The sequence below is a fragment of the Echiichthys vipera genome (genome assembly GCF_963691815.1).
Source record: "Echiichthys vipera genome assembly, chromosome: 5".
Lineage (NCBI taxonomy): Eukaryota > Metazoa > Chordata > Actinopteri > Perciformes > Trachinidae > Echiichthys > Echiichthys vipera.
Window position 1 is genome coordinate 23,063,811 of NC_139830.1, and position 18,680 is coordinate 23,082,490.

An 18,680-nucleotide genomic window follows, 5' to 3' on the forward strand; every position below is an offset into this window, starting at 1 on the left:
CAATAACGTTAACTTCACTCTTCTGGTTTGTTTTTGTGAATGAGTCGCGTCAACGTTAGCAATCAATGTAACGTTAACTTTACCTGAACGTTTGGGTTTTCTTGACATCGACAACCAACTATAACATTTACTATAACTGTAAATTAAACGTTAGCTAACGTTACTTTCTCGACAATTTGCCCTGAGCAGTTTTACTGTCATGTTATCTAATGTTAGGGTAAGCTAGTTTAGTAGATTAGCAGCTAACGCGAGACTGGCTATGCCCACTGTAGGTATCTCATCATTCAGTTTAAAGCTAAACAATTTAGATTAGTGTCTGTTTTTTAACTGTCGTGATGAAACTTTCTCTTCTCAGGTCTGCCAATTCGACTTTAGGAATTACATACATCGAGTGGAATGGATTTATCATCAAAAAGCATGTATGACACATACAAAGGTGAAATCTGGAAAGGTAAGAACTCAAGAAATCGTTATTATAAGATGCACAAGAAATGTTCATCATGTTGCAGAGCTGTTGTAATCCATTACATTGTAAAACTGTTCCTGTTGTTGTGTCCAACCCTTTAAATCCAGCTGCATACTCAGAAAAGTATACTTTTTGTGCAGTCGCTGGGACGAAACATAATGCTCTGTTCTGTGTTTTGGAAGTTGTGTACTCATTACTGTCATGTAAAATATTTTTAATTACCCAATTTAGAGCTGGGACCCCTGGACCCTGACTGGTTTGAGGCCCTGACAGCTCAAACGTTCACTAATGAGGAAAATGTCTCTGATCAAGATGACCTGTGTGCCAACCAAGAGGGACATTTTAAAACACCTTTCGACAAAACTGCAGTAGACACGCAGCTGTTTTCAACCCCCAAAGTTTTCCGACACCGTCGAGTTGTATCCCCTGAAACTGAGGATGAACAAGGTAATGTTTGATTTTTAAAGTTTGACAGTTGATGTATTTATGGAGGTATCTAAATTAAAATGTCTAGCATTGCATAAACTCATGCTAAACAGGAATGTTTATGTCTGCATAGGACTTTTTAAATTAAACGTCATTAATTGTAGTAACCTACTTGTCTGCATTGATCCGTTTTCTTGATGTTGCATGTAAACATGATGTTTCTCTGTGGTACGTCCTAGAAAAAGAAACCTTGCCATGGACGGCAACACAAAGTCCTTATTTGTTTCGAACGTCAAAAGAGGGGTGAGTGCAACAACTCTGAGACTTTGCTGTATCGTGCTGCTTGAAAGATAAAGTATATATTTTTTCAAAACATTCCAAATTCATTTTTGCGTAGTTCTTATTTCCATGTCTATAGGTATTCTAAGGGGCTGTTCAGCTGAAGCAAAACAAATGAACAAACAATTCATTTTATATACAGTATAACTCTTGATGGTAAAGAACTGTTCTTGGAGAAAAGATTCATACATAGTTCATAAAAGACTTTTCTGCTATACATTGTTAATTCAGTGTTTATGGAGCTATTCTGAAGGTCATTTTACCTGTAAGTTACCTGTATTTATGTGTTTCACATTCTTTATAGGGTCCCAGGTGGGGAATATGGAGGTTTCCAGCCTCAGAGTCAGGACCGGTTTGGTGAGCTGCACATGTATCATTATTTTATCTGTTTGAATTACATTTGTTTAGTTGGGTTTTTTTTTAAATCAAGTAAATTTCTTTGCTTTTTGTCATCTGGGCAGATCTACTTCGTACCCCACACAAATCTCCAGTAAGTGTATTAAATATATTGTATCTCTTTCAGGTAACGCCAGTATGTGAATGTGGAGCAATGGGTAACATTAAGGTTTCCCCTTTTTATAATGTGTTTTGAATGATACAGGTCAGTTACAGCAAGCATATATCTGAAGGTCTCGGAGCGCAGATTCATTCTGATATGTCATGGACCAGTTCTCTGAATACCCCACCAGCTCTGCCATCCACCCTGATTTTATGTAAGCAAATAATACTATTGTGTTTTCTAATCTTTTAAAACTGTGATGGTAATTTGTTAAATAATTGGTCTGTGTTCTCTATTTTAAAGCTAAACCTGATGAGAGTCCCTGTCCAGTGAGTGTTTCTGCAGACAAAAATGTTATTGTGAGTACTCCGCCCAGTCCAAAAATCTATCCAATTTGAAGAATGCAGAAATAAAGTAATTCATTGAAAATGTAATGCTTACTAATTCATGATGTGTAAAAACAGAATTTCCTCACATCATATTATATCAAATGTCAATATATGAGGAATCGAGAGTAAGAAAAAAGGCAGAAATTGTGCACATTTGTTTTCTTAATTGAATTTACAAATTTCTATACAAATGCAGCCCAACATAGACATACGTCTGCCCTCTAAAACTCAACCCTTTTTAATGTTCAAGGATTGCTTTCCAGGAAACATGCTGTTATAGTTAACATAATAAGCAGGTGTGGCATTTGAAATTGCTTCTGAAACTCACTTCCTCTGTCTTGCCTTTCTCAGTTTGTACGGAAGCTTTTCCCTTCTCTTTCAAATACATCCACGGTTGGAGTGGTGTCACCCAAAGACAATGACATGCCTCCAGTTGACCAAGGTACAGGGTTTTTCCTTTACAATTTGCTCATTTCCAAGATGATATAGTAGCACTGAATATGAATTACAAGACTTATGTATTGCAACATATTTACTTGTGTGTTGAACAGACTTTTAGATGCATAATGCAAAAATTCACGTATTGCTGGTCTGTAATCAACAGGTTTTGTTTCCCCTGAGGCTGGTCAGAACCCAGAGTCCCACAACTCCCCCCAGAGTTCACTGAATCAGAGTGACGGTGTTTGGAAACAGAAGCTACCAGACGCTATTGAGGATGGAGATCTTCGCAAAACAGTAGCAAGTGTCCTTGATGGAGCGGAAACTGTTCTCTCTATTTTTTTCACCAACAGTAGCTCAGCACTGAGAAAAGTGAAAACTGAGAGAATCAAAAGAAAGCAAATAATTTCAACTAAAGAACATGGCTGCAGCTCTACGGACATCTCATCACCAAACAAATCTGTATCCAGTGAACAGAGAACAGCGGATCAGGAGCTTGGCAGACTTCCCTCGCCACCCTTAGGGAAAACTGGAGATATTGGAATCACCCAGTGGTCTCCGTTGAGTTTATCTGAAATTCCACCCTGTACTGTGGATACTTGCCATGTCAATGATCCTGCTACACAAGTTAAAAACAATATTTTAACAGAACAATTGCGGAGCGACTCTGATTCTGGCCAGCACGTCAGGCCACTTATGAAACTCACAAACTCTGGATTTACTAAGAAAAAGAGAAAATTTGTTTACACTGTTGGGACTTTGAAATCTGAAGTTCAAGAAAAAGAAACACGGTCTCAGAAGATGCACTCATTACCAGGGATTCCAGTTTCTGGTAATACATTTCTTATGCATGTTAACTGTAACAATGCTATAATACTTTATGCGTTAACATTGAAAAGGTCAATTTTTCTACAATGACTAAATTTATCCTTTTTGAACATCATGCTTTATTTCAGGACAAGACGTTGATGTGAAGCAGTTGGGTAAAGCCAGAGATGAAGCAGACTGCTGCATCATTGGGAAGCGGGACATTCAAAAACAAGGAAACGTTATTGAAGAAAATCCACCTCCCTCTGTACAAGCAAAGGTCCAGGATTTTGACATGTCACAGCTTTGCAAAGATTTTGCACAAGACTTCAGTCAAATGTCAGATCCTGTTAAACTGAGTAAAGTACAAGAGGATACTTCTCCAAACGGCTTCACTCCATCAGCTTGTTTGTCGGCCATGAAACGAGCTAAGCAGCAAGCAATGCGAGCAAACCTTCCCCATGACTGTGATGGCGTCAGTAACAGAGGACATGTTTGTACCTCTAATCAGAACAAACACATCAAAGAGGGCACAATAAGTGACAGTGGATTCATGTCTGCTGTTGCAGATAGCATTTACATGACTGCATCATCATTTGTTCTTCCCAGCTCAGAGGTCAATAGTCAAAGTCATCAGTGGACTATTCCTTTCACATCTGCAAATAAAGGAAACGAGGTAGCACATTTGGATGATACTTTACAAGGGGCTGAAACAGATGCCAAGCTGTCCAGTGCAATCAAGGAAAGCCAGACACTGGGCCCTGGCAGAGAGAGAGAGTTGCACATAGTGAGCCCATCAGCACAACTACACAGCGGTGCTAAAGGAACTGTTGATAACATTAATTGCATTCCACTTAATGTTCAAATTCATGGCAGTCTGCCAGAGAAAACGGTTTCTCTTCCTTCCGTCTATACATTAGGGTTCAAAACAGCTTCAAATAAGGGTATACAAATTTCCTCAGCCAACCTGGAAAAAGCCAAGCGCCTCTTGGAAGAGACTGAGGAGCAAAGAACTTTAAGTGACCAGCGCACCAAATGTACACATGACACTAAAGATGAAATGTGCATGGGCCACATATCAGTGAAAAATCCAACCACCCATCAGCCACCTTCTTTAAGTGAAAAGAATCTTGCTATCAGGTGCCAGTTAACACCTTCACAAAAAGCTGATGTGACTGAGCTTTGCACTCTCTTGGAAGAAGCGGATAGCCAGTTTGAATTTACACAGTTCAAAACTGCACAGCTAAAACAACACTGTCAAGATAATGATAAGGCTACCTCTCCTGAAAAAGATGAAAAAGAACTTGACCCTGATTTTCTTTCGGGTATAGATTTTGATGACAGTTTTAGTTCAGATGCTGAAAAGCACCTGGCAATGAATGTGATGCATGGCAAAATGACCTCAGTATCAGATGGTAAAACAAATTGTGAAACATCCAACATTACATCAAGTAAATCCACAGGTTTGTCATTGTCAATTGCAATGAAAGAAGAAAATTCCTCTCCTGAAGATGTGTCTTCCTCTTCGAAGCACATCTCTGAAGGCATCTGCAGTATTGTGTCTGTTGGAACCAAAAATCTTGACAGAGTTGGGCACACTGAAACAAGCAAGCTGGAGAGCAAACCTCCTTTAATGCGTGGTGTGGGATTTAAGACAGCAGGAGGAAATGTTTTGAGAGTTTCAAAAAAGTGTCTGAGCAAAGCTCGAGCTTTGTTTGCCGATTTAGAGGACAATCTTGTGACAAGTCAAAAACCACCAGATAAGCAGAATTGCAAAACTGATTCTGAACCGCTGCATAAGCACAATGGGGATAATTACACTGATAACTTTTTGAATCCTAAAGAAGATGGTTCAAAGTTCACAGGTTGTGGTAATACTGAGGGGAGGATCCAAGGCTGTTCTTCCAACATGAAGGAGTCTGTCTGTACAGACAGGCGGGTCACAGGCATTAGAGATAAAGATGCTACAAAAAGCCTGAAACACAGCAAAATGGACACAACCACGGGTCAAAGTGGGTTCCAGATGGCCAGTGGGAAAGGGATTTCTATTTCAGCAAAAGCTATGCAAGAGGCAAATGCTCTCTTCAAAGACTGTGACATTATTGACAGTAATGCTGGCATGTCAGAAAAACTTCAAAAGAGCATAGAAGCCTTGTCTGAAAGTGTCAGTGATAAGGGAACCCTTCCAAAGGGTAGGCCTGGAAATGTTCAAGTCAACTTATCTGAAAAAACAACCAATGAGTCTAGCAATGTGAATGCTAGACCAGCTGTGTGCCATACAGACGTGCAACATAACACAGAGTTTCACAATTTTGGTTTCAAGAATACACTGGCTTTAACAAATGCAGCCTCTTTCAGTAGAAACCCGTGTTTGCCTGCAAAGGCACCTTCATCACTCTCATGCACATTGTCAAAGAATTTTGGCTCCTCTGCCGATAATGAATTGAGCAATGATGGTGGCTTTTGTACATCCAGAAGGAAGAATGTACCCATGCTTGCTGATGCACTGAGACAATCTGAGTGTCATACATTTGAGGAAACAAACAAACAGACCAGGAAAGGAGATCAAATTCAGGTTTTACAACCTAAAACTTGTGGATTTCAGACAGCCAGTGGCAAAGGAGTGGCCATTTCATCTGCAGCTCTCAAGAAAGCAGAATTGTTGTTTAGTGAATGTGATACATTTGAGGATAAAATTGGTGTAAAACCAACACATCCCAAGAGTCCAGTTTCTGGTCCGCCAACAGGGAATAGTGGATTTCTTGCAGCCAGTGGTAAGCCAGTGGCACTGTCAGCTAAGACCCTCCAGAAAGCAAAAGCTCTCTTCAGTGACATCAGTTTCAGTGCAGAGGTCCCAGCTGTTTCAGACACAAGGAGCAGTGACATGAAACAAGACAATGCTGAGAATACAGAGAAAATACACTGTGATTTCTCAACTGCAGAGGGGGCAAAAGTCCATGTGTCACAGAAACATCTGTTGAGAGCAAAAAACTTTTTGGAAGCAAAAAATGATGATTCTATTTCAGCAAAAGCAATGCAAGAAGCAGATGCTTTCTTCGAAGACTGTGACATGGATGGTAACGATGGCATGTCAGTCATACATAAGAAAGATATAGCACATGTGAGTGGAAGTGGCAGCCAGAAGAAAACACTTTTGGAAGATCAAAAGTTGACTAATCTTTCTGAAATGCCTCAAAGTGGACCTACTGACTTTGAAAATGAGAACTTGGGCTTTGTTGGCTTTGATATTTACAAAGGAGTTTTTAAGAACACATTGGATTCAACCAAAGAAGCTTCTTTACCAAGAAACCCACCAGTGATGGCAAAGCCATTTTCTCCCCTGTTGTGCACAACATCACAGAACATTAGTTCCTCCTCCATTAATGAAATGAGCAATGGTGGTGGTTTCAGTACAGCGAAAGGACAGAAAGTATCTGTGTCGGATGATGCATTGAAAGAAGCAAAGTCTTTATTGAATAAAAGTGCTACATTTGAGGACACCAAGAAACAACTTAAACCAAAAGAAGACACTTTTTCAACACATAATGGTGGATTTAAGACAGCCAGTGGCAAAGGAGTTGCAATTTCATCTGCAGCCTTAAAGAAAGCAGAAACTCTGTTAAGTGAATGTGATGAAGTTGAGGATAATACTGGTGTAAAACCAACACCTTCCAAGATGGCAATTCCTGGTCTACCACACAAGAATATTGGATTTCTTGCAGCCAGTGGTAAGGCAGTGGCATTTTCATCTGAGGCTCTTCAGAAGGCAAAAGCTCTCTTCTGTGACATTAGTTTCAGTGCAGAGATCCCAGCTGTTTCAGACACAAGTAACAGTGACAAGAAACAAGACAATGCTGAAAGTACAGAGAACATACATCGTGGTTTCACAACTGCAGGGGGTACAAAAGTCCATGTGTCACAGAAACATCTGTTGAAAGCAAAACACCTTTTGAAAGAATTTGCTGACGGGGAGTGTCGCAATTCAAACTCATGCTCAACAAGCCCACATGACGCCCTTAAGTCAGATCTATCAAAAGTGAAAGATGTGAAAAGAACTACAAATTCTAATCTCACTACAACCAGTGACAAGGACATACTTACTAGGTGTATTGTCCCTCAGGTAGTTCAATCTTCAACCACTTTCCAAGAGACTGACCATGACAAAGAAACCCTTCAAAATCCAAGTGAACCAAGTTGCTTTTTGATTGAAGACAAGGCACATAAAGGTGCATTTAAGTTAAGAGAAGGCAAAATAACCCCAACAGGGGTGGACAACCTTCATGACAGTTGTGGAGAGGAAATGTCAAGTGTGTTGGACTATGAAACAAATCAGACAAGCAGCAGCGTGAAATCTCTGGTCAAAAGGCCAGAAGAGTCTTCCGTTCTAAACTTTCCGTTACTTAACCTAAGTGGCTGCACTGAAACCCAGCAGAAGTTTTTTGCCCAGGAAGCTCTGGACTGCACTAAAGCTTTGTTAGAGGATGAAAGTCTAGCTGGCCAAAATCTCTCAATGACTTTAGAAAATATGCCATTGCACGAAAACCCCAAATCCAGCCACAGATTTGAGGAGGAACAGAAAGGAATGGGGAAAAGATCGGTAGAGGACCCAGATGTGACCGGTAAGTGCCTTTGTAATAAATCAGACATTTTAAATTGTATAATGTTTTTTATTAATGCTGCACTGGTCTGGTTTACCAGAAGTACAGTGCTGGGATAAAAGCCTGATAAAATCAGGCTAAATGCGCGCCTTATTTTGCAAGGGCACCACTGCTGCATCCATGGCTTAGCTTGCCCAAGATAGTTGTGATTGTTCCAAATAACTGTAGAGATAGGTCTGGCTATGCAAGACTAATGCTGCACTAATGCTGCCTTACTCTTCTGACATTCTAGGTCAGCCTCCCCTGAAAAGACGATTACTGGAAGAATTTGACAGGACTGTTGATGATCCAAGAAGAACACTCCATCCTGAAAAAAGTTTTCCAAATGGTAAGTCCCTTACACTGTAACATATTATTTAAAGAATATATCACAAATGTATTTGTATTATAAATTATTGATTCCATTTTTTTCGTAATAAAGGTGTAATGAAAGACAGGAGACTTTTCAAGTACAAAGTCCCTCTCCATCCAAACATCACAAGGCCACACAGGTAAGCTGCCTGTGAATTGTTAGCCATGTTTTCAAGCAGCTGACACGGGTTGACATCTATTTGTGATGTATCTTCTTGTTTATCAGGAAAGGAAACGGCTATGTCGAAACCAGATTGCAAAAGACAACACCAACACAACACTCAACTCCAGGAGACAGCAGATCAGCATATTCAAAGATGCCAGCGTTTGTTCCTCCATTCCTCAAGAATGTAAAGACTGAGAGTCAAAAGAATACAGTGCTCAAGGGAAACACAAGTACACCTTCTGCATTTGTTCCTCCATTCAAAAAAAAAAGAACTATTATCCAAGAAAGCGCTTCTAAACCACAGGGGGAGGAGGAGGAGGAGGAGGTGGTGGAGGAGGATAAACACAACCATCTTTTTGTACCACCCACTAAAAAAAAACAAGGCACTACGGATGTAACTGTTGATAAAAGCAAAGAAGACATTCAAAAAGTGGCCTTAGCTCACACTTCAAATGACAATCGGATGAATAATCATCACCTTTCTGTTGGCTGTGGATCAGAGGACTCTGCTACAAAGGCATCACATATCGAGGACGCAATGTCCAGAAGCCAAGGTGCAATAACCTTTTCAGATGAAGGAGGTATGATACAATGTAAAAAGGTAAGATAATGATGTTTTGTCGTCTGCAGACATGTTTCAGAATCTTCATAAAGTAGAGCTGGCACGAGATATGCAAGACATGAGGATCAGGAAGAAGAAGCGCCAGACCATTCGACCTTTGCCGGGAAGTTTGTTTCTTACCAAAACCTCTGGCGTGTCCAGGATACCATTAAAAGCTGCAGTAAACGGAAAGCCTCCTGCAAGATACACCCCAAAACAGGCAAGACCAGAACTTTTTGCTCTGTGGATTTTGTTTTATTTGGTTAAAAATGAGATTGCTGTCACCTATAACGGTTTTGACTGTTTTTCTTGTTTTTCAGTTGTATGGACACGGAGTTTATCAGCACGTGTATGAGATCACCAGCGAGACTGCAGAATGTTTTCGCTTCAATTTACAGCAGTTCATCAAACAGGAAGCATTTCTAGACGGAGGTGGTGTTCAGCTTGCTGATGGAGGATGGCTGATCCCCAGCAGGGATGGAACTGCAGGGAAAGAAGAGTTTCATAGGTATTATTGAATTTGAGTTGAGTTTAAATCAGGCATGTAAGGTTGACCCTATTATAATGTTTGAGAAAGAAGGTGTATCTTGCTATCACAAATGCAGGCTGATTGTACTGAATATCATCTTAATCTACACTGTCCACAGAGCATTATGTGACACTCCAGGTGTGGATCCTAAACTCATCAGTGAAGGGTGGGTGCATAATCATTACCGATGGATTGTGTGGAAGCAGGCCTCAATGGAAAGATCATTTCCAGAAACAATGGGCAGCCTCTGTCTCACTCCAGAGCAGGTTCTCCTACAACTAAAGTACAGGTACATAGGATTATGGCTTTTTTTGGTTCAATGTGTTCCTGTAATTGAAGTTAATTTCATCATGCACTTCCTCAAAGCAATTTGACGCATCTGACCAGTCCCAGCCTGGTCAGATGCGTACATGAACTGATGAAGCCTCTTGGATGAGAGGTGAAACGTCTTCCTAGACAAACAACCAGTCCAGTTGTTTTTTGACTGAAATTGCTTTGAGGATAACGATGACCTGGACGAATGAGAACATTCACAGGCTCATCATGCACTTAACAATTGCATCTCGTTGCAAATTGTTTGTCAGTATATCCCTGATCTAACACCAATGACATTAAACATCATTTATTGCCATTTTGTGATAGATTTATAGCAGAAATGGGATTTTTATTTGTTTTTGTTTTTTTTACTTGTTTCAGATATGATGTAGAGGTGGACCACAGCCGCAGGCCAGCTCTGAGAAAGATTATGGAAAAGGATGACACATCAGCCAAAACCCTGGTCCTGTGTGTATGCGGGGTAATCTCCAAGGGTCACTCCCCAAGCAGACAGAGTTTCAGTGACACCAAGACTCCACAAAGTGCTGATGCCAAGGTTGAAAACCCATCAGCAGTTGTCCTGCTGACAGATGGATGGTATGCCATTAAAGCCCAGCTGGATGAACCTTTGACTGCCATGCTTCACAAAGGTCGAGTGGCTGTCGGTGGAAAGTTGATCATTCATGGGGCTCAGGTGGTGGGATCCCAAGACGCTTGCTCCCCTCTGGAGGCACCTGAATCACTCATGTTAAAGGTACTTTAAGAGGGTGGCAAAAAGATATTCTTTATTTCCATAAGGCAACCGAACAAGTTTTCTTATTAATTGTTTATGTTTAGATTTGCGCCAATAGCAGCAGACCTGCACGATGGGATGCTAAGATGGGATTTCACAGGGATCCGAGGCCATTCCTGCTTCCTGTCTCCTGTTTGTACAGCAGTGGGGGACCAGTAGGATGTGTGGACATTATCATACTAAGAAGCTACCCCATACAGGTATGTTTATCTTGCATTGATATATTGTTACTGTTACTCCTGGAAGTTCATGTTATGATCCCTTTTGACTGTACGCTTGGCACATTTTCCAGTGGATGGAGAGGAAACCAGATGGAGCCGTTGTTTTCCGTTCTGTTCGTGCAGAAGAGAAGGAGGCGAGACGATACAACAGCCACAAACAAAAAGCTATGGAGGTTCTATTCGCCAAGATTCAAGAGGAATTTGAAAAGGAGGACACAGGTAGGAATCACATTTTCAGCATGTTAGGTACAGGTTGAAATTGAACAATTGAAAGATTTAACAAAGTTTTCCTCTTCAGGTAACAAACCTCAACGCAGAAGACGGACAATCAGTCGTCAGGGTATTGCAAGTCTTCAAGATGGAGAGGAGCTCTTTGAAGCAGTGGGGGAGGACCCATCTTACCTCGAGGTGATGTGAAACTCACTTTACAGATTGTTTACTTCATTTCTCTTTATAGAGTTTTATTGCACATGTTTTACTTGTATGTCCAAGGCTCATTTGAGTGAACAGCAGTTGGACACTCTACGTACCTACAGACGTTCTTTGATGGAGAAGAAACAGGCTCAACTGCAGGATCGCTACCGACAAGCTTTAGAAAATGCAGTGGACAGTGAAGGTAGCTGTCCCAAGCGAGAAGTTACACCTGTGTGGAAACTCTGCATCGCTGACTCCATGGACCAACCCGACAGTGGTGTGTTTTTTATTCTTATTCATTATAGATGTATCATGGTAACTTTAATGTATGTACTATTGTGTAAAATACTGATTTAAAATCTGTTTTTGTATTTTTTAGTTTACCAGTTGAGCCTATGGCGACCTTCCTCAGATCTTCAGTCTTTACTGAAGGAAGGTTGTCGGTACAAAGTCTATAACCTCACCACTTCGGATGGAAAGAAACATGGTGGTAGCACAACTGTGCAGCTGACTGGGACAAAGAAGACACAGTTTCAGGACCTACAGGTACTGTAGATAGTGTCTCGAGTTGAGTATTTATGAAGTCAGATAGATGATGGAAATTATTCATAATGCCTAATATGTGTTTTACCATTCAGGCTTCTCAGGAATGGTTATCAACACGTTTTCAACCAAGGGTCTCTACCTATTTTGTTGATCTTAAAAACCCTGAATTCCAGCCGCTGTGTGGAGAGGTTGATCTCACAGGATATGTCATCAGCATCATAGATGGACAGGGTAGGTGATTTATTTTTTTCGAAACTGTTTCTGCAACAACTATATTTTTTATTAAAGGATTGTTTGTGCTTTTGAACACAGGTTTCTCTCCTGCATTTTATTTGACCGATGGGAAACAGAACTTTGTTAAAGTGCGCTGTTTCAGCAGCTTTGCTCAGTCTGGCTTGGAAGATTTGGTTAAACCATGTGTCCTGTTGGCTCTGAGCAACCTGCAGCTGAGAGGTCAATCCACATCTCCGACTCCTGTTGTGTACGCTGGAGATCTGACCGTCTTCTCAACAAACCCCAAGGAAGTTCATCTACAGGAATCTCTCAGCCAACTCAGAAACCTGGTCCAGGTACAGTGCTTAAATCCCAAACCTAGAAAGCAGCAGACATGCTCCAAATCTGTGTTTACCATTCACTCAATTAAAGAGACCTTGTCTGTCAAAGGCTTGATGCTCTCACATCTAAAGTGCTTAATGTTCTGAAAAAATGACAATTGCATTAGCTATAGCTTCATCAGGGAACAGGTGCAGATTATGGTTGATGAAAAAGGAAATGCTGAATAGGAACCATAATGTTTCTCAAATATCAAGTCATTTTTGTCATGCTAACTTAACTTCTAAAATAAATTGTGCTGCACAACATTGGAAACACATTTCTTTAAAATGTGATGAAATGCCAAAGTTTTAGTAAATGTGGCCTCCCATAATGACCTCTTATAAGTAATTTGACCTTGCGACATACCTATGATTTTCATCATGTCTTTCAGGGTCAGGAGAGCTTCTTTACACTTGCTGAGGACAACCTTTCGCATTTAATCAAACCTGATGGCCTGAGGTCCGTCTCCTCTCCAGCTCTGCAAACACAGACCCCAGCTTCTGCAACGGTCCAAAGACAAGACACAAAAACAAGCGTGAGTTAGTTTACTTGCTGTTTGACACATTTGATTGCGTAACCACTTCATTTTGATGGAAAATCTAAAAAGTTGTCCTTTTATGCAGGTGATACCTCAGCAGCCAGTCAGAAGCCTTGGATCCTTTACACCTGTCGGCAGGAAACCTCCTGCATCAACCTGTTCAACAGAGAAAGACCCTAGCTGCCTGAAGAGGAGGAGAGCTCTGGACTATCTGTCTCGGATCCCGTCCCCACCTCCTCTCTCCCTTCTGGGCTCAGTGGCTTCTCCGTGTGTAAATAAGACATTCAACCCCCCTCGGAAGTCTGGGACACCTAGCACTTTAAAACCTGTACTGACTCCAGCTCGCAAAGCTGTCAATTCACCAGTGGAGGATGAATTGGTGAATGATGAAGAACTGGCTATGATTGATACTCAGGCATTGCGTTTTGGTGATTTACTGTAGTGTAGGTACATAAGACTGTAAAAACTGTATAAATGAGTAAATGTCATGTGCTGCGTATGGCACATTGTGATTGTTTTTGTAGTCTCACTGGATCTATTAAAGAGGTAAAATCACTAAACGTTAGTAAAATTGTGCAATCACTTCATGCTGATCTACCTTATTCTCATCAGTGTACTTTTTTTTTTTTTTGTCTGTAAAGTAAAACACAAATTCATAATTGCATTCGAGCAATTCGGCTGGTGTAGAGGATAGCTCAATGTTGGACAAGCCAAGGCCCATGATAGTAATTTTAAGACAATAATGTACAGTGCTTAAAATAGCTATTTTGAGCTACTTTTAAAAACTCAATGGGGATTCTGCTTCATTGTAATATTGAAGCTGCTAACTAGTAACAAAATGTTAATAATAAGGACAAGTGTCAACTGACAAAAAATTACTAAATGTGTAAAGATCCAATTATAGACAATTGTAAATACAAATGTACAAATTCACTTTGTTTAGGAAGATTATAACTATAAGGTTGGTAATGTTTAAAATACAATTGTTTCCTATTAATCAAACCCACTCTAGGTCGTATGTTGTCCTAAAAGGAGAGGTAGAAAGAAAATGAAGCAACACCCTCATCTTATGATTTGTATAAGATAATTATTTGGCATGTGGATGACATGACCGTCTACTGACACACTCCAGTCCATCTGGTGGCGCAGTTCCCCGGCCGTTATTGAGGAGGAAAGAAGAAGAAAAATAACGTCACTTCCGTAAACACAAGGCGCCTGCAATGTGGAAATTGTGTGTCGGCTGTATTTTGTTAAAGTCGTTTTTTTCTTCATTTATGTATCCTGGACTTAAACGGTGAGAAATGGCGAATAGTGATATTTACTCTATGTCGAATGTGAATGTATTGTATATAATTTAACGGAACAGAAGTTGTGTTTAACGAGTTCTTGTTATGATGTTCGGTGACGCTAACGGATGGCTTAACCTAGTTTCGGTTTTAGCTAGGTTACACTTACACAACGTCATCGACTTATTTACCTGGTTAGTGCACACGTAACAACTATGAATGACACCAAAAAAAGATATTAATGAAAATAACTACATTAGGTATGTATAAGTATTTTTGTGGCTGTCCGTCCAATGTAATAACTGTGTTTTAATCTGTTTCTATACAGATGTCTCATACTGGATCATCCTGTACAACCTCTCATGACATAGAAAGCCCTTGTGTGGGTGGAAGAATCGAAGATGGTAGAGTTAAATCTGCTGACTCCAGCAGTCCAGATAGAAGTGTAAGGGAACGTGTGTTAAAGCAGGTAGGACTCACCAGCACCACCTTCATTGGTCCAGCATGTCCTCCTCCAAAATCAACCACAGTCAAGTCTGACATTGAAGACACACTGAGTGAGTTTTACAAAGAGCTTGAGAATATCGACACACCTGATGGTGCTTGTGATAACCCAGGGAAACAAAATGCAGGTTTTGTTCAACCTAGCGAGGAAAAAATAGTTTACACAAGCAAATCTGTAGAAACAAACGGCTACCAGAAAAGCAGTGAGCAGAAACTTCCACCCTGGTCACACTGGTATCAAAATGAGCCATACTGCACCAGAAGACCGAGGCCAGCTGCTCCTACTCAAAATCAATGGTGTTATCCTCAAACACAGAGCAGACCACCAAACCCGAGATTTCACAGACCTCCGTTCCATCCCCCTCCACCCCCATCTGCATTCCCAAATCCACAAAACCAGCCATCACACATGAATCAAAACTGGAGCAGTTCGGGCTCAACAAACCAGTATAAAGAGAGGACGCACTTTCCAACATTTTCTAGCGTCCCTAATCCTAATGTACACAGTCACCCCCCTCATGGCTTTTATGGAGATTCTCCACACCACTTTGACAGGGACGAACGGGGTTTTGGCTATGATGTACACTTAAGTAGTGTAAATGGTGGATGGTCCAAGGATGGAAAAGAAGAGTCATGTCAGTTTGGGGAAGATTATGACAGGTGCCAGAGATATGATTCAAAAAATGATGCATCGGGAGAGCATCATTGTCGACCACCCGATGACGTTAATGCATACCACCCTTCCCTGGTGCTGATCTTGATGAGGGGATTACCAGGATCTGGGAAATCCACACTGGCAAGGTACATCTTTGTGTGATTCAGTCATAAATGATTGCATCGTCAATTTGAAGGAGTGTAACCTCCCCGTTTAGACCTGAAGCGTGTCAGATGTGGTTTTCACCTGCAAATCTCTTGCAACAGATGCGCACATATAAATGTATGCACCTGCTTGCACTGGCTTTGTGCAGGCTCATGTTGATGCAAAATAAAACTCATATATTACTACATTAGTACAATTTACTGCATATTTTAGTATCATTATTTTATCATATAAATTGTTAAACTTTTATCATATCTCTATTTTCTTATTCTCTTAGCTTTTTTGATTTTCTGATGGCATGCTTTCTCCTTAATTGCTATGTATTTATTAATTTGAAGGGGGAAAATTGTTTAGTGTCAAAGGAAAAATGCATACTGCACGGTAACTTTGAACTGCTCAGACCAGACGGAACTGTTGTAGACAGTCACTTCAGCGTTATGTGAACCGCTGTTTGCAGTCTAGACAAGAGGTTAAACCAAATTTCCAAGCCTGATTTTTATTTTAATTGCACATTTGTGTCCCATCTTTCTCACAGGGAGCTGCTCTCCACTGGGCCCAGTGGGCTAATCCTGAGCACAGATGACTACTTTGCTCAAAGAGATGGGTACCACTATGATCCAGGCCTTCTTGGAGCGGCACATGAATGGAACCACAACAGAAGTATTTTCTCCTTAAATACACACTTAAATGTTTTAAAAGTTATTTCTATATGTTTTCATCGCATCATTATGTAAGCATTTCTTTCCAACTTTCTGTGTTGTATTCTCTTCACAGCGAGAGTATTTTCAGACATATAGTAAGTGAAGAGCAGTGAGAGTGGTCTATAATGTGAACCAGTAAAATTGCTCGTTCACTTTTCTGCCTGTTGGGAAAATGTCATCCTACCCACTCAAACTAATATGAGTGCCTTTTTGTAGCTGATAAAGTGATTGCATTATGAAAGCAACAAGTTCTTTTAGATGAATGACAGTTTACAAAATGGGGTTTGATAATTAATTTGTTTTACCACAATGTATTAAAATCTGTTTCTTGTGTTTGTTGAATTCTCTTTTAGCTAAAGGGGCCATGCATGCTGGCAGGTCTCCTATTATTATTGATAATACAAACGCCCAAGCTTGGGAAATGAAGCCATATGTCAAAATGGTGGGTATGGAATTACACATATAATCGAGTGCTTCGTTATGCTGTACAACACCACCTTCATAGATCCTCTTCAAATATCCAACTTTTTATAACAGGCATTGGAGAGAGGATACAAAGTGGACTTTTATGAACCTGACACCAGCTGGAAGTTTGATACTTATGAGCTGGAGAAGTATGATTTCTAATTTACCGTATTACATTGCCAATGCAGACTTTAAAAAACGTGTATAAACGTGCCTTACCTTTGCTCTCCAGGAGGAACCAGCACGGTGTTCCCCAGGAGAAGATCGCACAGATGATGGAGCGCTTTTCATTTCCCATATCTGTAGACATTGTCATGAGTTCACAAGAGCCACCTCACGTGAAGCAGAGACGCCGACCAGAGCCACAGATGATGGGCAGAACCCGGGATTTCCATTAATTTCTTACAGGATTTTAATCAGCCTAATAATTTGCCTTGAAGAACAAAACTTTTGTTATGGTGTTAATATTGTTAGCTACTGTTTCCACGTGATTTTTTAATCCATTACTTTGTAAATTGTGTAAAGAAAAATGAAATGTATTTTTTTGCTCAGAAAAAAATTTCATAATTACATTTTCACATATTCCATCTTCTGCAGTTTGTGTGTTTTGTACAATATGCAAGAACATGGGAAACCAAAAGGTTGTTCTTATCTGCCTCATGTTAGCCTCCTTTCTTAATGGGTTACCACTTGGTTGTAGTTTCAGTGTCTTCTGATTCCCTGAAATAAGCAGAGCAACTGCTACAATGTTCCCTTGTGCTAAATTATTTTCCTTCACAAATTAGTTCTCAGGAAATATTTTAAGTCAGATGTTGGTATAGTCACACCAATTGCCAAACAGAAAAGGTCTACTTATTTCTTCTTAAAACAAGTCAGGTGACCCTATAAACACTGAAAAGGGCTTTGATTGCTGTGATCATTCCTCCAATTTTTTTAGATTTTATTTGGCATTTTACAACATATGACAACATACAATCAAACCACCCACAAACCACAAAAAATAAGAAAAAAACAGTACATCAGGGAAATGAAATTGTTCAGAATATATAAATCCATACAAATCAAGTGGCTATCTTCAAAAGTCACAGTAATTTTAGTAGGAATGTCCCTCCTAAAAGTCCAAGTGAAGCAATGATTCATTCATTAATTATTACCAATAGTATAAGATATAACTGTTAAATCGTGGTAAATACACTGAACGTGTTAGCCAAACAGAATAGCCCAACTACACCTGCATTAAATGACTGTGGGGGAAATAAAGACCCTATTACAGTAAAAGCCCTGATATTCAGCAGGATAAGTAGGGAGAGGTCTTTGTCTGATGAAATTCATTATTGTGCCTCACCAGAAATCACATTTTCCCTCTATCCCCTCTGATATTCAGCAGCACAAAGAGATGCTGTTTTGTGGACTTCATGTTTTTCTAATCAGTGGAGTCCTGTGGAATCATTTTTTTCTACATTTGAACATGAAAATATGATGCAGATGCTATGTAATTCTCATAGTAGTTTGCTGAAATCTTAATGTTAATATGTTATATCTTTAAGTAAATCACACCATATCGGACATCAGTGTTTTATTGTTCCCTGTGGATTTTGGACATGGTCATATTTTTGTGTGGAGCTACACGAGACAGATTTGGGTTACCTCTCCTGATCTCTGCTTCAATTTATTTAAAAATAGCAAAAAACGAAAAGAAGCTGACAACTGGGTGCACAAAAACTAAGAATGTGTTAAAGAAATGATCAGTAGAGGCTTAGCAGATGGGCGGACAAAATAAAAGAAATATCTGACAATAGTAGCCTTGCAGTAAA

General features: G+C 40.1%; 2 protein-coding genes across 2 annotated transcripts; both read left to right on the plus strand.

Moving 5' to 3' along the window:
- Positions 1–396: 396 nt before the first annotated feature.
- On the plus strand, positions 397–13,532 carry brca2 (BRCA2 DNA repair associated; the record flags this gene model as incomplete). Its single annotated transcript, XM_083913324.1, has 26 exons — positions 397–451; positions 698–913; positions 1,132–1,195; positions 1,536–1,588; positions 1,693–1,721; positions 1,833–1,944; positions 2,034–2,089; positions 2,471–2,561; positions 2,724–3,389; positions 3,514–7,983; positions 8,255–8,350; positions 8,444–8,513; positions 8,600–9,093; positions 9,170–9,360; positions 9,461–9,648; positions 9,788–9,958; positions 10,366–10,738; positions 10,822–10,977; positions 11,070–11,217; positions 11,297–11,406; positions 11,491–11,689; positions 11,792–11,958; positions 12,051–12,189; positions 12,271–12,527; positions 12,944–13,087; positions 13,176–13,532. 26 exons carry the CDS (start codon positions 397–399, stop codon positions 13,530–13,532), a joined length of 9,072 nt encoding a protein of 3,023 aa, XP_083769450.1.
- Positions 13,533–14,291: 759 nt separating this feature from the next.
- Positions 14,292–17,380, plus strand: n4bp2l2 (NEDD4 binding protein 2-like 2). The gene is made up of 6 exons (XM_083914432.1): positions 14,292–14,384; positions 14,705–15,681; positions 16,236–16,360; positions 16,755–16,843; positions 16,939–17,015; positions 17,099–17,380. The coding sequence occupies exons 2-6, from the start codon at positions 14,705–14,707 to the stop codon at positions 17,262–17,264; spliced, it is 1,434 nt and encodes a 477-aa protein (XP_083770558.1). The 5' UTR covers positions 14,292–14,384; the 3' UTR covers positions 17,265–17,380.
- The last annotated feature ends 1,300 nt before the right edge of the window (positions 17,381–18,680 follow it).